At 37.9% G+C, this 17,634-nt stretch overlaps 2 protein-coding genes across 3 annotated transcripts in view; both read left to right on the forward strand.

The window, feature by feature from the left end:
* Positions 1-8,000, forward strand: part of LOC128011456 (plexin-B1) — a 78,696-nt gene extending 70,696 nt beyond the window's left edge. For both annotated transcript variants that reach the window (XM_052593891.1, XM_052593890.1), the window contains exons 29-38: positions 46-211; positions 305-408; positions 517-601; positions 859-1,031; positions 3,910-4,070; positions 4,151-4,298; positions 4,379-4,443; positions 4,532-4,607; positions 5,403-5,477; positions 6,218-8,000. In XM_052593891.1, the coding sequence (XP_052449851.1) occupies positions 46-211; positions 305-408; positions 517-601; positions 859-1,031; positions 3,910-4,070; positions 4,151-4,298; positions 4,379-4,443; positions 4,532-4,607; positions 5,403-5,477; positions 6,218-6,322 (1,158 nt within the window). In that variant the 3' untranslated portion in view covers positions 6,323-8,000. The remainder of the gene's footprint in view (positions 1-45; positions 212-304; positions 409-516; positions 602-858; positions 1,032-3,909; positions 4,071-4,150; positions 4,299-4,378; positions 4,444-4,531; positions 4,608-5,402; positions 5,478-6,217) is intronic.
* A 2,539-nt stretch (positions 8,001-10,539) lies between these two features.
* On the forward strand, positions 10,540-16,736 carry si:ch211-220i18.4 (SRSF protein kinase 3). Its single transcript, XM_052594753.1, has 12 exons — positions 10,540-10,675; positions 12,008-12,111; positions 12,695-12,803; positions 12,894-12,981; positions 13,083-13,170; positions 14,096-14,202; positions 14,299-14,467; positions 14,562-14,626; positions 14,768-14,875; positions 15,532-15,601; positions 15,688-15,780; positions 15,950-16,736. The coding sequence occupies exons 1-12, from the start codon at positions 10,599-10,601 to the stop codon at positions 16,132-16,134; spliced, it is 1,263 nt and encodes a 420-aa protein (XP_052450713.1). The 5' UTR covers positions 10,540-10,598; the 3' UTR covers positions 16,135-16,736.
* The last annotated feature ends 898 nt before the right edge of the window (positions 16,737-17,634 follow it).

Below are 17,634 nucleotides of genomic sequence, written 5' to 3' on the forward strand. Positions count from 1 at the left end.
AAAGCAAACAACTGCTTTTCAGCCTCTTTGAATGTTGTTCTGTAGACTCTGAATGTCCTGGTGAGCAGCGGGGGTGCGGGCGAGTCTCAGACGGTCCCCACTAAAGTGCTGGACTGTGACACCATCACACAGGTGAAGGAGAAGATCGTGGAGCAGACGTGGAAGGGCATGTCATACTCCCAGAGACCCTCCGCAGACGCTGTGCATCTGGGTAAGATGCACCAAGCCAATTAGTAAAAGAAGAGTATATGATATTTTCTAAGAAGGCATTTATTAGTGGTTCCTGTGATTCTGTGTTTTATAGAGTGGAGGGCTGGAGTGGCTGGTCATCTGATCTTATCGGATCAGGACTTGACATCAGTAGTTCAGGGGTCCTGGAAACGCCTCAACACCTTACAACACTACAAGGTCACTCAACTTGTACCTCAATCTAATGACTTTGTTTTGTGGAGTGAATTTATTTTATTATTTATTTTTTATTTTTTGGATTTGTAAGTGTTTCCCACATCTTTGCAGGTCCCGGATGGAGCCACGGTAACATTGGTGTCACGACAATCCAAGCAGATCCACCACGACAGCCATGACTACATACCAGGAGAGAGTAGGTTTCCCCGATCAAGAGTGTCAGAAACATCAGAATTTAGCAATAAATCAGCATATTAGAATGATTTCTGGGGGATCATGTGACACTGAGGACTGGAGTAATGATGAGCATAGGCCTTGGTGAAACCTTATCGTCCCCAAATCTTCGAACTGTAGCATACAAACCAAAATACTTAAAAAAAAATAAAAAACATTTGGTCTACTTCTATTACAGACCTTCTCATATTTTCCTATATTGTTTCTTTCCTCTCTCAGAGACCCCGATGTTGGAGGATGGAGATGAAGGAGGAGTGAAGCAGTGGCACCTGGTGAAGGCTGGTGAGGAGGCGGAGCTACCCAAACACAGACGGGGCAGTCTGAGAGACAAAGAGCGTGAGAGAGCCAAGGCCATCCCAGAGATCTACCTCACACGCCTGCTGTCTGTGAAGGTACCACACACACACACACTCCAAGATTTTCAAATGTACATAACAGGTTGTCAATAAAACACCCGAGTCTCCCAGTCTTTGGCTTTTACTAAAACTGTGTCATTTACAATCCCATTTTTTTTTTTTAATAGTTTAGATAAAACCAGATCAAAACACAGGGCATTTATACCTATAAGCACCACCCAGTCAAATGTATCCACTATATAATGTTTGTACAAACCCGATTCCAAAAAAGTTGGGACAAATTGTGAGTAAAAAAAGGAATGGAAAATTGTGGATTTCATGAGAGCTACACACTCCAAAAAAGTTGGGACAGGTAGCAGTAAGAGGCCGGAAAAATTAAATGTACATGTAAGGAACAGCTGGAGGACCAATTTACAACTTATCAGGTCAATTGGCAACATGATAGGGTATAAAAAGAGCCTCTCAGTGTGGCAGTATCTCTCTGAAGTCAAGATGGGCAGAGGATCACCAATTCCCCCAATGCTGCAATGAAAAATAGTGCAGCAATATCAGAAAGGAGTTTCTCAGAGAAAAATTGCAAAGAGTTTGAAGTTATCATCATCTACAGTGCATAAAATCATCCAAAGATTCAGAGAATCTGGAACAATCTCTGTGCGTAAGGGTCAAGGCCAGAAAACCATACTGGGCCCTTAGACAACGCTGCATCATACAGGAATGCTACTGTAATGGAAATCACAACATGGGCTCAGGAATACTTCCAGAAAACATTGTCAGTGAACTCAGTCCATCGTGCCATTCGGTGTTGCCGGCTAAAGTTCTATAGGTCAGACAAGAAGTCAAATGTAAACATGATCCAGAAGCGCAGGTGTTTTCTCTGGGGCAAGGCTCATTTAAAATGGACTGTGGCAAAGTGGAAAACTGTTCTGTGGTCAGACGAATCAAAATTTGAAGTTATTTTTGGAAAACTGGGACGCCATGTGATCCAGACTAAAGAGGACAAATACAACCCAAGTTGTTATCAGCGCTCAGTTCAGAAGCCTGCATCTCTGATTGTATGGGGTTGCATGAGTGCATGTGTCATGGGCAGCTTACACATCTGGAAAGGCACCATCAATGCTGAAAGGTATATCCAAGTTCTAGAACAACATATGCTCCCATCCAGACATCGTCTCTTTCAGGGAAGACCTTGCATTTTCCAACATGACAATGCCAGACCACATGTTACATCAGTTACAACATCATGGGTGTGTAGAAGAAGGATCCGGGGACTGAAATGACCAGCCTGCAGTCCAGATCTTTCACCCATAGAAAACATTTGGTGCATCATAAAGAGGAAGATGTGACAAAGAAGACCTAAGACAGTTGAGCAACTAGAAGCCTGTATTAGGCAAGAATGGGACAACATTCCTATTCCTAAACTTGAGCAACTTGTTTCCTCAGTCCCCAGACGTTGCAGACTGTTATAAAAAGAAGAGGGGATGCCACACAGTGGTAAACATGGCCTTGTCCCAACTTTTTTGAGATGTGTTGATGCCATGAAATTTAAAATCAACTTATTTTTCCCTTAAAATGATACATTTTCTCAGTTTAAACATTTGATAGTCATCTATGTTGTATTCTGAATAAAATATTGAAATTTGAAACTTCCACATCATTGCGTTCTGTTTTTATTTACAATTTGTACAGTGTCCCAACTTTTTTGGAATCGGGTTTGTATTTTTGCGCTGTCATTTTCTTGCCACTTGTACATTGCTAGACAATGCCTCTCACTCACTGAATTAGCAGTTATCAGTTTCATAAATGAGTTAAAGAAGCCGGAGTTAAAGGTTTATGGAAGCTGAAGAGGTATAGAAGCACTAAAAACCATAATGAGCGATAGAGTCTGATGGTGAGGAGATAGCCTAATGCGTCCTGGGACGGCTCTTCTGACAGTGTTTATATGTTGTAGCCTATTGTTACTCATAATTGTAAAAAAAATTTGATTATTAAATTTGATTATTATTTGTTTTGCCATTTCTATCGTTTATTGTTCACTTCTGTGTTGCTATTTATTCTAGTCTGCCATTACCTGAAGAAAAAAATAAACAAATGAACAATTAATTAGGTGAAGCTGTGCGCTTGAGTTTGTCATCGCATCTATGCAGTGTGGTGAATTATTATTGCTCATTGTCTATATACCGTATTTTTCAGACTATAAGTCGCACCTGAGTATAAGTCGCATCAGTCCAAAAATACATCATGATGAGGAAAAAACATATAAGTCACACTGGACTATAAGTCACATTCATTTAGAACCAAGAACCAAGAGAAAACATTACCATCTACAGCCGCGAGAGGGCGCTCTATGTCTTCAGTGTAGACTACAGGAGCATAGAGCGCCCTCTCGCGGCTGGAGACGGTAATATTTTCTCTTGGTTCATTTATCTTGGTTCATTTCAAATTAATTTTGATAAATAAGTCGCAGGACCAGCCAAACTATGAAAAAAGTGTGACTTATAGTCCGGAAAATACGGTATAGGCTATTTTAGTCATTTTGAATAACATAGGTTATTGATTAATTATATTGATCAATAACATTTTATATTATAATATTACACCCACCAAATATGTATTCACTTCATTCTAATTCTTGTTGTCAGTGCAAGCTTGTTTTACTTATATTGACCCGTTATAAAAAGTGATAAGTGGAACATAAAATATAGCTGATGACTAGACACAATCATTTCATGACTCTCGTCGCTTCAATGGGTAGACAGTGGCATAATACAGTGAAATCATCTGTGCTTTAGCCATGAGAAAACAGTTGTCATGTGCATGGGTAAGATTTACCAGCTGGCGCTTTTAGATGTTCAGTGACCCCTGGAGGCTCTAGTGTTAAACAAGGCAGATGGATGACCTGTACTCTGTGTTTTAGGGTACCCTGCAGAAGTTTGTAGATGATCTGTTCACTGTGATTCTGAGCACCAGTCGGCCGGTTCCTCTGGCTGTCAAATATTTCTTTGATCTGTTGGACGACCAGGCTGCCCAGCATAACATTACAGACCCAGAGACAATCCACATATGGAAAACAAACAGGTTGGTAAATAATTAAGGTCCGATAAACCATCAGTTATGGCTAATTTGGTCACAACTTGTATTGTGACTTCGTTTTGCAGCTTGCCGCTGAGATTCTGGATTAATATCTTGAAGAACCCCCAGTTCATCTTCGACGTTCAGGCCTCTGACAATGTAGACGCAGTGCTGTCGGTCATTGCTCAGACCTTCATGGACTCCTGCACTATCGCCGACCACAAACTGGGCAGGGTAAGCCAATCAGACTGCATTGTGGGAATAATCCAGATAGAGAGATCAGCTGCTAATGACTTTCTGTGTTGTACATACAGGATTCCCCTATCAACAAGCTCCTGTACGCTCGGGACATCCCACGCTACAAACAAATGGTGGAGAGGTGGGTTCAGATAGCTCATATTAATGCAGTTGAATGCTTAATGTGTAATGGCATGTGCTGACCATATTTGTTGCTTGTATTTCATCAGGTATTATTCAGATATAAGACAGACCATCCCTGTCAGTGACCAAGAGATGAACTCCTCTCTAGCTGAACTCTCTAGGGTGAGTTATGGGCATTTACCAAGTCTGTGATACTCGGGTTAACCTATCGGTCTCTGTAAAAGTTGGGGAATGTTTTAAGATTAAGTTTTGGTATGAACTCTTCTGTCAAGTCCTACAATATGTATATCTCTGACTTCATTTGTGTTTAGAAAAATTTCCAGCCATTTATAATTTTCTGATAAATGTACTTTGTACTATTGTACTATATAACTATTATAAGCTGTTGGTCTGATTCACATGAAATTTGGCATGCATCATCTTGAGACAGTGGTGACAAAAAGTTATAAGTTGCCTGAATGTTGCCTGTTTTAATGAATAGGTTTATATCTGGTGAATGCAAAATCCAATTTTTAAGAAACTTAAAGTGATAGTTCACCCAAAAATTCAAATGACCCCTTGATTTACTCACTCTCAAACCATCCTAGGCGTATATGATTTATTAATTTTTTTCCTTTCCGAATATGAATACAGGCAGAGTTATTTAAAAAAAAATGTCCTGTCTCTTCCAAGCTGTATAATAGCAATGAATGATGGTTGAGATTTTGAAGCCCAAAAAAGTGCATTCATCCATCATAAAAAGTGCTCCAAATGGCTCCGAGGGTTAAAAAAGGCCTTCTGGAGTCGATGTGTTTGTGTAAGAGAAATGTGCTTATTTAAAACTTTATAACCCAAAATCTTTAGCTTCTACTAACTGTTGTACACACATACAAGAGAAAGTGGTGTTCCAGCGGATGACAATGCATACATACTTCATTATAATATTAATATTAACCCTCTGCTATGCTTCCTTTGCAGAACTACTCTAATGAAGTCAATCATCTAGTGGCATTGCATGAGTTGTACAAGTATATCAACAAATATTATGATCAGGTGAGAACTTCGTGATATATTCTGTCTCTCTCTCTGTATGTTTATGTTTTACATTAATATTGTATTTATATAATTTTAAAAGATTTGTTTTTTTTATATCAAACTTGATTATTAAACTGAAATCATATTTTCAAGGTAGGTTATCTTTTGTCTGTTTGGGTGCTTTGACCTTTAGAGGAGTTATTGATATTTGCATGCTCCGGTGTGAATAGTGAATAGCACGTTCTTGTCATGCACTCATGCTTTGGCACATGTGTTTTATAGCAACCTAGTAACAAAACGATGCACAGTATTAACAGTGACAAAAATAAACCCTTGTTGCAAACATCCCCTGCCCTACTGCCCCACGTTTGAAAGGACAGCAATATTTGCGAGTAGACATTACTTTTATCATGAGGAATCACGTGTTCTTGATCTTCAGAGAATAAAGTATTTGTTGTACTATTAACGTATGCCACTTTAGGTCATTTAAACACCTGACCTTTTCTTGTAAAAGTTTGCAATGTGCTTACTACAAATTACTATCAATTTATGGAGTGGAAATCGTTTGCTAGCTTTTTTTTTTCCTTTTTTTTTTTAATCTTTAAATTTAAGTGACATTAGAAATGGACTTTGCATAATATTACCCCTTTTTACATTGTCTGAAACTAAACGGCCAACTGTGGGGCGATGGTTTATATATCAGGAAATTAAAAGATCCACAATCATCATCTTGTCTGTAATTGGTTTTGTCTCTTCAGATCATCACCGCTTTAGAGGAGGACTCCACTGCTCAAAAGATGCAGCTGGGCTACAGACTCCAACAGATCGCTGCAGCTGTGGAGAATAAAGTCACTGACCTTTGACCTGTACCCTCGGACAGACGTTGAAAAGACTGTAAAAGAGACAAAGCCAGTGACAGAAAGAGACCAGAGACCTCACCAGAAGGCATGAACTCTTACTTCCTGAAGACTCCAGAGCACAGAGGAGAAAAGAGGATATTTGAGACGGATAGATACGATTAAAGACCGCATTCACAGATTCGAGAAGCGTGAATCTCTCATAGATGTTTCATCTGCACAGCCGTCACTCGCCAGCACGCTGCAGTGCCTGTAAAACTACTCTTGTGTGCGGGGCATTTCTGAGAGATGCACTAGTCCTGCAGGGTTTGGTGCATTGTGACTTGAGGCCCAAAGCTCAGAATGTTGTTTTCAGCGTGTCAAGCATGCTTGAGCAACACCTTTCCTGTATTTAAAGAAGAAGTCTTACTGTTTGTCCTCTAATTCATGCATTTGGTGTGATGTGCTTTATGTTGCAGCCTGTGTCTTAATAAAGAATTCAAAAGAAAAAATACAAAAACAAAGGATGGCTTCTAAGGACAACTAAATTAATTTTCTTGCTCAACACTCCCTTTTTGTTGAGTGTTCTCTTGTGAAATGTTTTTATGCAGATATTTTTGTTTTAAATGATAAACAATGTTTTAAGGGACCTCAAGCTAACAGGGCCATTTGAGATGTTTTCATGTGGCACAGGCTATGGTATTATATACATTAACATGCATGGATACTCACCGTGAATTAAGAGATTTTAGGTTGACACATGCATGTCGCGTGTGCATTTTATTGTCCATTCTGATTATGTAAATGGCAGGTTAACCCGATTAACACACTTGATTTAGGTGGATAGGTTTCATGTAATGGTCACAATGCTCAGTTGTACATGTGTTCATACTCATTAAGGTTTGTTTTCTTCAGTGTTAAAAGTGTGCTTGTTTTTGGTTGGCTTTCAGAAAAAAGAAAAAAAAAGGTGTCTGTCCCAAATAAGTGTATATCTGCAATACATCCCTGCACACTTCGCTGAAATAGTTATGCCAGAAGTATTTAATTTATGCTGGGCTTTTTTGTGTGCGTGATCATGACTATCCTTTCAAATGTTTCAATAACTATTTTCATAGGGTTTTTTTTTTTACAAATAAATTCTCCAGCTGTCACACTCTTTATTTCTTGATTTGTTTCGGCTATTGGATCGTGGCTAACATAAATTAGGCTCTAATGTTTTCTTTTTCTCTTTTTATATCGTTTCTGAACACTGAATGCACATTATATTGTGAGCTGCTGCGATAACTGTCGTACTGTGCACTGCTCGCACGTTTTACTTTCTTATTGTATTTATTTATTTATTTTGTGTTCGCTTAATGAACCGACCAAATTTGGTCATTTGTGATCCACCCCCAAATTTAAAATGACCTTTTTTTTTCTTTTTTTTTTGGTTTGTAATCTACAGCGAACTGATTGCCGTTTTCAGTGTTTGTTCAGATCTCTTTAAGCATTGGTGCAGATTTACTGCTCTTATTTTTACTGTAGTTCACTGTTGTGCTCAGTGTTTTGTACGTATGTGTGGCTGTGAAACACTATAGATTTTGTAAGTCTTGCACAGGACGCGCTGGCCTATTTGAAGTGATTGTAATTTGTCTCTACCATCTGTTGTTCTTCTACCTGTGCATTTCTGTTCCGTTGTAAATAAAATGTTGCTATAACTCTACAATGTTCAAACTCAAAACTATCATATGTTTCTGAATTTGTTGGACATTCAGCATTTTAAGACAAAATGATTTCATCCTTGTATTAAAGGAACAGTTTTTTTGTAGTTTCAGAATACCGTTAAGTAATCATAAACAAGTAATGCTTGAATTAATTTCTGGGATCTCTGGAAAAGAAGTGTCTCCATCACATCCTTGCGTTCATACAGTGAAGTAAAGATTTACCTTAAAAGGACTTTCTATGTGTGCTGCTTTGACTTCAGCCAGGATATGTGCATCTGCCCGTCCGCCAGGTCTAAAACCAGCCTCTGCAGGACCGCAGCAGAGAGACGGTGTATATTTATCCTCGGATCTTTAATCCCTGTCAGAGAAAAGACCTCAGGAGTGTCTTCTCTTATAGGTGACAAACATCAAGACTTCTGCTTCCTGTGTGTACATGAATAGCTGTAATCGAATTGTTAGTCATTATAATGCATTCATATGCTGACTAACTGCTTTAATCGTGATGTGATCCTAACAAATGGTAGGCTATATTGTCAATAAATATTAATCTTTTACTCTTCAGTACCAGGTCACTCACTCATGTTATGTTTTAAATAAGATCGGGTCAAACAGCTCACTGGCACTGACCCTCCGAAGTGTGTGTGTGTGTGTGTGTGTGTGTAGAGAGAGAGTGAGGTACTGAGTGATAAGTGCCTTCATGTGTGTTTGGAAACCATCCAGAGACTGAAGGTCAGAGGATTTTGACCCTATAGAAGTTACTTCAGGAGTATCTCATTTCCAATCAGTGCACATACACATTGACATTAGTGGTGCAAAATTGATTTAATATAACATACAGTTGTTATAGCATAACTGCTGTTTTGGAGATAAAACAATTCCTTTTATAAATTTAGTTAAAAAGTAGTAATTAATGAAAACACGTTACTCTTATAGAACAATGATAAATGCTGGTGGCTATTTTAGCACAGTAGCAAAGCATCAACAGCTGATGTTATTGAGGCCAATGGAAAGCCCGATGCACTTTTAATGGAAGATAAACACCTTCAACTCAAGGCCATAAAAGCTCATCCACTCCAAGCTTTTCAATGCCTGCTGAATCCTTCTCATTGCTAATGAACTCATCGTTCAGTTATTATGTGCCTTGTGATTAATTCTCAGCTGCTTTCTCCTCCAGATAATTGCTTTTGATTTGTGTTAGTCAAACTGTATCACTTTGGCAGTTGGTGGTCTGAGAGTAGAAGTGATCTATTTATAACCCACGATGCAGTTTTGAGACACGTCCCATTTAGAGTACGAAGCCCAGGGGAGAACGCTAGGAAGAGAATTAGCCTAACATTAAAAAATCCTAAAAAATACAGATTTTATGAATAAAAAGTGTTTGTAAATTATCTGGATTGCGATCAGACTGAAATAGCACAGTGTCTTCCATAAAATGCATCTAATAAAATACATTTAATACGTTTTACAGACGGCATTTAAAATAAACACGAAAAAGTATTCACAACATATTTGACATCCACAATACAGTGCATTTCCAAATCAAACAAGGAATAAACTGAGAAAATTGTGACTTGAAAGGCAACAAATACCAAAACAGAGACCTGAATATGTTTTGAGTTTGCTAAATCATTGCTCTGTGTAGTTTAAACATGCATGACGTTCCTCTACAGCAATTTCAATAAATATAAAAAATTTAAAATTTTCATGTTTTCTCTACATCTCTACAATTACAAAAAAATTTAAGATTTTAATTTCATACACAACTATTATTTGCTTTTGTGAAATTTACTATCCCTCATTATTATAAATTAATTTAAATGTTAGAAAAGTTTTATTCTCTTTCATTTTAGTGTTTTGTTTGCATCAAATCATTATGTTACATGCAATTTAAAATCCCTCATTCATCTGCATTCATTTAAATATATACAGTATTTTGCGTTCATCTACTTTCATCTACTTTTTCACACCCACAAACAGCCCAATTTCTACAGTATTTATGACTTAAACTAGTAAGTGTTAACAGGCTCATATTAACGGCAGATAGCTACTGTATATCTCTCTCTCTCTCTTTCCTGGATAACTGGTGGCTATTTTCAGCACAATGCACAGAAACCACAGCAACTCATGCTCCAGACTGCACAGCAGGTGTTTTTGTGAATACTGCAGTCTTTTTATAGATATGTGATGTCATGTGTGAGTAAAATGTGCTTTACATTCCGTTCCAAATACTGCGTAATACTAACTGCCCTAAATATGTTACAGATAAACACTTACCCCCTCTCTAGTGTCTTCATTTTGAATTATTGCTGCTATGCAGAATACTGCAATCTTATTCTTTAAAATGTTGGTTTCTTGTGGCTTTGTACAACTTATTTTAGCTGCTTCAGCTTCTTGTTAATGTTTTTTTTTTTTTTTGCCAGCTTCAGTGTTCTCTGTTTTCTATGCTTTAGTTAAAATGAGCAGCACAGACACCTGTCTCCTCAGAATATCTCTCAACTCTGAGAGAGAGAGAGAGAGAGAGAGAGAGAGAGAGAGAGAGAGGTGAGGAAAGTGAGAGGGTTGTGGAGGGTTTAGGAAACCCCCACCATCATAAAGTCAGGATGAGCATCTATAAGCAGCTCCAGACCTCTGATGAAATCATGCAAACAAACACAAAGCACATGATCTGCACCAAATCGTGAGTACAACACGCTTCGTTACTCAGCATGCTTCTGTATATATTTTACTTTAAATATCTTAAAATCTGCTGCTGTTGGGTTGTTGTTTTTTTGGTCAGAGATTATGTTTTGTGGCCTTTGGTTTCCATCTAGTAAATGTCTCTCAATTCTTCTATAAAAAGTTTAAATGAGAGAGTTTGGCTGCAGTTGTTTGGCAGTAAACACTGGTCTTCAGGACCAGAATACTGTACTGCACACTTAGTGTTGGCAGAAGTTAATCTTTATATAATGAAAACGTCTGTTTTATATTTAGATGAGTTATGTTGCTTTATATATAGTATGTGCTTTATTGGTCTATAGCACTGGTTTTCAGACTTAAAGCCTTCAAGCCTTTTTGTGATCATTTAACTCCATCCACCTAATTGATATTTCTTGAGTTTTATTCTAAGTAGTTATTTTGATATAAAGACATACTTGGATAGATATCAATATTTCTGTAGTTGAAGTAGCCTAAATTATCCTGCCATGTGCCATTACACTCACAGTCTCTTGACTGGTCTTCACTGTTTTAACACAGACATATCACAATAATTATAGAATTTTAAGTTTAGAATGAATTCATTAATTAATTAGTATATATTATAAATTATATATACTATGTATACTGCTGTCAGGTTAATCACCTATAAATGAAATGACAAATAATATAAGAAAATCTATATCAATTAAAAAAAAAATTATATATTTTTCATAGCACATTTCCAAAACACTTGAACAACAGTTAATATTAATAATATATATTTAGTAAAATAAACCATATACCATGGTACAGTGATAGTATCAGGTGTAATTAAAGCAATACTATGATTTGTACTGAGTGCATGCAATGGTACTTTTACACGTGTCAGTAAAATTACAGTGAGTTTAACTGTGGGAATATTCCCTCACGTTGCCCTCCAGAGTCTTGTGTGCCATGAGTGACAGACAGAGAGTTGCATGATATATTTTCAGGTCACGGTTCAGATGCTGCTGTAAACTCCCACAGCAGCGGGTGTTGAGATCTAAATGCGGTACTGACTTATCTGACCCTTGGTGAGCCAAATGTGTCAGGATAAGAGCTGTGCTTCCACCTCTGATGGACGTTTATGGTTGTCTAAGAATACACAGCACGGATTTAGTCTTTTGTACATGCTCCATTACATCAGCAACCACTGAATTATGTATGCTTACATCTGCAAATTTTATGACTCTACTTTTTGCATCATATGTGTGTGAATATGTATAAATGAACAGTCAGACGTCACTAATATAATATAATATATAATATACGTCTGTGTTGGGTTCTAATGCAGGTCTGATGCGGTTATGGACTCTAAGCTGAAAACACTTAGGAGCTACACACATCTTGAACCTGATTACACAGAGGAACATGAAGATCCAAGAGACTACTGCTACGGTGAGCCTCTACATCTGGCATAAAATGAGAGACTGAAGAGTCTTGTAGTCAATAACGTCATTAATATACAATATTGATTCTATAGAAAGCCCTTTCTGGTTCACCTCCAATGAACAATTCTTAAAAGTACCATTTCTCCCGAATAAAGAAGAATATTAATCTTTGTGGTGCATTAAAAAGTTCCATGGATGTTAAAGCAACACTGTTCATTTTTATGTTATTTTTATTGTATGTTTTCAAAATTTGCTAAATGTATATAATGAGCGAGTACACCATAAATTAATCTACCAAACAGCCTTTTTGTCTTATTCTAAATCACTACGGTACATTTATAATAAGTGGTTCTTTTTGGACTATTGTAGTCTGTTCGTCGCTGCGGAGTAACACGTATCTGCGTGAATCGCCATAGATATAAACTTGGAGAAGTAGCTCCGGTTAGAATGTTCTTCCGCGGAATGCGTGCAGTTCTGTTTATTAACCGCTAGAGCGCCAAAGTATACATAGTGTTGCTTTAAAGGCTCTCCATGGAACCGCAGATGCCAATTATGAACCTTTATTTTCATTGACATATCTCCCTCTATAGGTGGGTATCACCCAGTCCAGGTGGGAGATGTGTTTAATAAGAGATACAAGGTTCTGTCAAAGCTGGGTTGGGGTTATTTCTCTACTGTATGGCTCTGCATTGACCTCAGGTACTGAAACTTTGTGATCTATCTGTAGTGTTGTGTATATTGATGTGTGTGTGTGTGTTTAAAAGTTCTCAAGTGTTTGTGGTTTTGCAGGTCAGGCAGGCATGTGGCAGTGAAAGTGTTGAAAAGCGGAGCTGGATTCACTCAAGCTGGACAAGATGAACTGACTTTACTGCGATGTGTGAGTGTCTCTCTCTCTCTCTCTCTTTCTCTCTCTGGTTCTTTGTCTCTATTCCATTGTATGTTTTCACATACATCTCTAAACCTTTTATCTCTCTCCAGGCCAGTGGTCCCACAGCCCGCGACCCTCTAAAAGACCGTATAGTGCAGTTACTGGATGAGTTTAAGATAGCTGGTGTGAACGGCATTCGTATCCTTTCATAATCTCATGTATGTGAAATAAAGCACTTACAACAATAATAAACACTAGCCAAATAATATTCATCACCTTTTCATAGTAAAATTAGCATTTTAGGATTTGATTCGGGATGTTTTAAACTTTCAAAAACCATGTATACATTTTGATATTGTTTGCCTACATCATATATAAATATATAAACCGTCTTTACCTGCAGTAGGCCTACAAGTTGCACACGCAATAAAGTGCTGCTTCATTGACAAACAATGGAAGAGATTATTTTCCTACAGTTAATTGTATTTAAATATCTACTTCATCAAGTGCTTTTTTAATTTTTTTTATAAAATATCTTGTTACGTTTGCAAAATATCCAGTGCCTGAGTGAACTGTGCTGAAACTGAATCACGAACAGTCTCTGGTCTTTTGATAAAAAGAGTGATTTGTTTGCAAATCCGGCATTACTAGTGATTCTAAATTTAAGCTGTCGTTAGCGAACACATTAATCACATTTAACAGCTTGATTGCTGAAATATAAGAAGTAAATTAAGTCAGTATATGGTCATCTTTATTCACATGTTGCTTCGTTTTTGATTGAGTCGGTGTGTTTGAATGAATCAGTTGAGTGAATGACTTAAATGACTCATTAAGTCAGTCAGATGCTGCCACCTACTGGCAAAATGATGTATAGCACCACTCATAATGACTGGCATTCTGTAGGACCTTTCATTTGCAGAATTTTGACAGTGAAATTTCACAGGTAAACGATAAATGTGACCACATATGGAAACTGACAGTGAAAAGTCATGTATCGAAACTTGCAAATTAAAAGATAAACTGCTTTATAAAAATAATCCAAGTTCTGTTCCGTGGAAATAACTTTAGTCTTTTATATAATGCAGCAGTACATATGGAGAGTTGATTCTTGACCCCTGTGTAGATATCTGTCTGGTGTTGGAGCTGCTGGGGCCGGACTTGCGCTGTTGGCAAGTGTGTTTTGGGAATCCAGGCCTTTCTCTCACCTGTGTCAAACACGTCATCACTCAGGTCAGAAACGTCTAATGTGTGTCTGAAATGTAACGCAGTAGACCTGGCGGCTAAAAAGAAATCAGCACAAGACCTGAAAACCTGGATCTGTCTCAGGTGCTTGAAGGTCTGGCGTATCTTCACAGTCACTGCAAGATCATTCACACAGACATCAAGCCGGAGAACATCCTGCTGTGTGTCACGCCGCAGTCCTCGTCTCATCCTCCGGGGGACGCGACACAAACTTACTCTACAGCCATTAAAACCACACTCCTCCAGGATCCTGGTTAGAAAATCTTGAAATGTGAAGGAAGTGAACCATTACAATGAATCCCTGTAATAAATGTAGCATTGAGTCACCATCTACTACTTTTATGCAGAAGCACCTGGAAACTTGGATAATATCACGGTGAAGATTGCGGACCTTGGCAGCTCGTGTTGGGTGGTGCGACACATTCAGTCTATATTCAGTCAATTCATATAACGCTGTCCTCAAAGGCAAACTTTGTGGAAGCATATGAATCAGTGACATTACTTGATGTTTGTACCTGGTTGGATTACTGAACCTCTTTTCTTGTTGTTATAGTACAAACACTTTTGTCAAGAGATCCAGACCAGACAGTATCGCTCTCTGGAGGTCCTCCTGGGCTCTGAATACGGTCCTCCGGCTGACATCTGGAGTGTGGCCTGTCTGGTGAGTCCACAGCTGTCCGCGAACTAGACTCATCCTGAGAGAACATTTCTTCTGGGCTTTCAGAAGTGCACGACTGTGTGGCACATGACTGGATTACTTAATTATAAGCAGGCATTGATCTTGTTGTTTGTAGTTTTAAGCCACATTTTTGTATTATAACAGTTAATTTTGATGATGATCATGATGAAAACAATCTCTGTTACTCATTTTATGTCAACATCATGAAATTAATTATACATTACATTACACCAGGGTTTCCCAAACTGGGTTTAATATAAGAATCACTAAAGATCAGTGGATATGATAGTGTTTGACAGCTATACATCACCAGTGTTTAGTAACTTACACAATTATTTGATTCATACATGGTTTATTTGCTTGAGAGGTCTTTTTTTCATCCAAATGTAGAAGCATGGTCTGTTTCATACATGGTTTATTTACACAACACATGTGAATATGGTCCAAGTTAAATGGGGTGACACAGTAGGAATTAGGAAGATTAAAAAAATCCATTAAATCCATTATAAAATGTAATATACTCTAATTACAAGTACCCATTTTTTTTTTTCAAATTCAAGATTTGATTACATAATTCAGATGACGTAATCAGTTACGACCTGACACGGTTTATTTTTATCTTTATTATTTTTCAACAGGCATTTGAGCTTGCTACTGGAGATTCCCTATTTGAACCAAAAGCAGGGCCGAATTTCTCCTTAGAGGAAGGTAAACTATTTAATAGCCATCACATCATCGATCTTCTTATTAGAGAACTTGTAGATTTGTGGGGTTGACCGTTTTGTTATTTCTAGACCACCTGGCTCATATTATTGAGCTCCTGGGTAAGATCCCAGTGTCTGTGGCTCTGTCTGGGAAATATTCCCATCAGTATTTCAACCGTAAGGGTGAGTGCAACACTAGTCTTTCCTAGTTCATCTTAGTGTGGCGACAGGTTCAATTCATCATTTAATCCAAGGACGATTATATGTTTATTACAGAAATAAGATGAATCTGTTATTCTCCAACAGAAGTGTTACAGCAGTCTTATTATTAACTATGATTGTTGTTGCACAGGTGACCTGCGGAGAATAGCTGTGCTCCGTCCGTGGGGGCTGTATGAAGTGCTGGTAGAGAAATATCACCTTCTCCTCAGAGAGGCATCAGTTTTCTCTGATTTCCTGTTACAGATGTTGGACTTCCTGCCAGAGCGGAGGGCAACCGCAGCCCAGTGTCTCAAACATCCCTGGCTAAAGCTGTAACCCTCTTTGCTTTTATTACTTGAATAGGTTTCTGTTCATGTCTGTTCTGTGTGTGTCGAATGAAAAGGCCATGCTTCCAAAGTGTTTTTTTTTATTATTATTGAAAGTCTATATAAGTGAAAATTGTGTCTTCATTTTACTCACTCTCTTGTTCCAAATCTGTATGACTTACTTTCCACTGTTGAAAACCCACAATATATTTTCATATAATCAGTGTTCCAGAGTAGAAAGAAAGGCATGCAGGTAACATTAGGGCAAGCAAATCTTGAGTGAACTATCCCTTTAAACAAGGATGTCTGGGTCTGAAACATGGATATGTACATAGCAGAGCTTGCACAGCAAATGCATTTAAAGCTCTGGAATGTGTTTAATGGTCTGGTGCATACATTCCACTCTTAAATAAGGCCTGTAGTGTTACTATGCATAGATCAGAGACTATGATAACTATATGACCGATCAGTTCTCCTGACTTCAGTAACATTGGTGCTCTGAGATGTAAGTGGTGTGTTCTGAGTTTAAATACATTAAACAAACCAACTGTTTTTTGATCAAAGTGTAAAGAATGAACAATTTAGATAAATAAATGTTTTTTAAGACATTTCACTGTGTTCATTTGTCAAGGTTAATCTTAATGTCTGTTATAATAGATAACAGATCATTTCCACTCGTCTGTTTTTCCTTTAGCATAACATTTTCATATGGAAACCTATATGATCCATTAAAAAAAAAAAAAACAGACAAAATTGCTAAGAAAAGCTGGTTAATAAAAATGCATTTCTTGAATACTTGATTCTGATGGGTCAGTCGTGGCAATACTTTCATGTCTCTCGTTAGAATGTGTTGAAGCTTTAATAAAATCCACAGGTAAGATTATAAAATAATTTTCACCTCCGCTTCTCTCAATAATAGATAAAGACAGATAAAGAATGACAGATCTAGATAGACTGAACAAAAGACAGATAGAATGACAGACACACACGGATGGATAGCATTTGACAGATTTTAACAAAGCAAGACTGATTCATAACTCTTTGCAGGTGCATGGAGTTTCCTACTTCCTCTGTGCTGAGTTTGATCTCTTCTTCACTGTCTTTGTCCTCATTGACAGCAAGCTCTTTGGCTGAGCCGATCTCTAGCCCCTCCACCTTTCTCTGTTTCTGTTCCTTTTCCAACCATCTGTAGTTGTAATAGTTCACCTTCAGCCAGCATCATCACACCACAAGCAAAGTACATGACACATCACATGGCACAGGACATCACACCGCGAAGCTGAAGAGATACTAGTTTTGTTTTTATCTTGATGGGTCTCGTAAGGGATCCTGCCATGCAACGGTTGAGCATCACTCCGACGAGGAAGCTTCCTCCCCATCCAAAATGATCAAAGAGAAACTGGTTGAGGGGAGCCAAGGTGGACAGGAAGATCTGCCATTGCCAGGCCATTACTGGCCTTTTCACAATGAAGTATATACCGATTATGGTAAGAACTGGTTGCAGGTTAAA

Source organism: Carassius gibelio, chromosome B23 (genome assembly GCF_023724105.1).
Source record: "Carassius gibelio isolate Cgi1373 ecotype wild population from Czech Republic chromosome B23, carGib1.2-hapl.c, whole genome shotgun sequence".
Classification (NCBI taxonomy): domain Eukaryota; kingdom Metazoa; phylum Chordata; class Actinopteri; order Cypriniformes; family Cyprinidae; genus Carassius; species Carassius gibelio.

Excerpts from the sequence above, each read along its gene's own strand:
- si:ch211-220i18.4 (XM_052594753.1), top strand. The coding sequence starts at position 10,599 with ATGAGCATCTATAAGCAGCTCCAGACCTCTGATGAAATCATGCAAACA. Across the intron at positions 14,876-15,531 it reads TCTGGAGTGTGGCCTGTCTG|GCATTTGAGCTTGCTACTGG; the intron begins GTGAGTCCACAG and ends ATTTTTCAACAG. Across the intron at positions 15,602-15,687 it reads GAATTTCTCCTTAGAGGAAG|ACCACCTGGCTCATATTATT; the intron begins GTAAACTATTTA and ends TGTTATTTCTAG.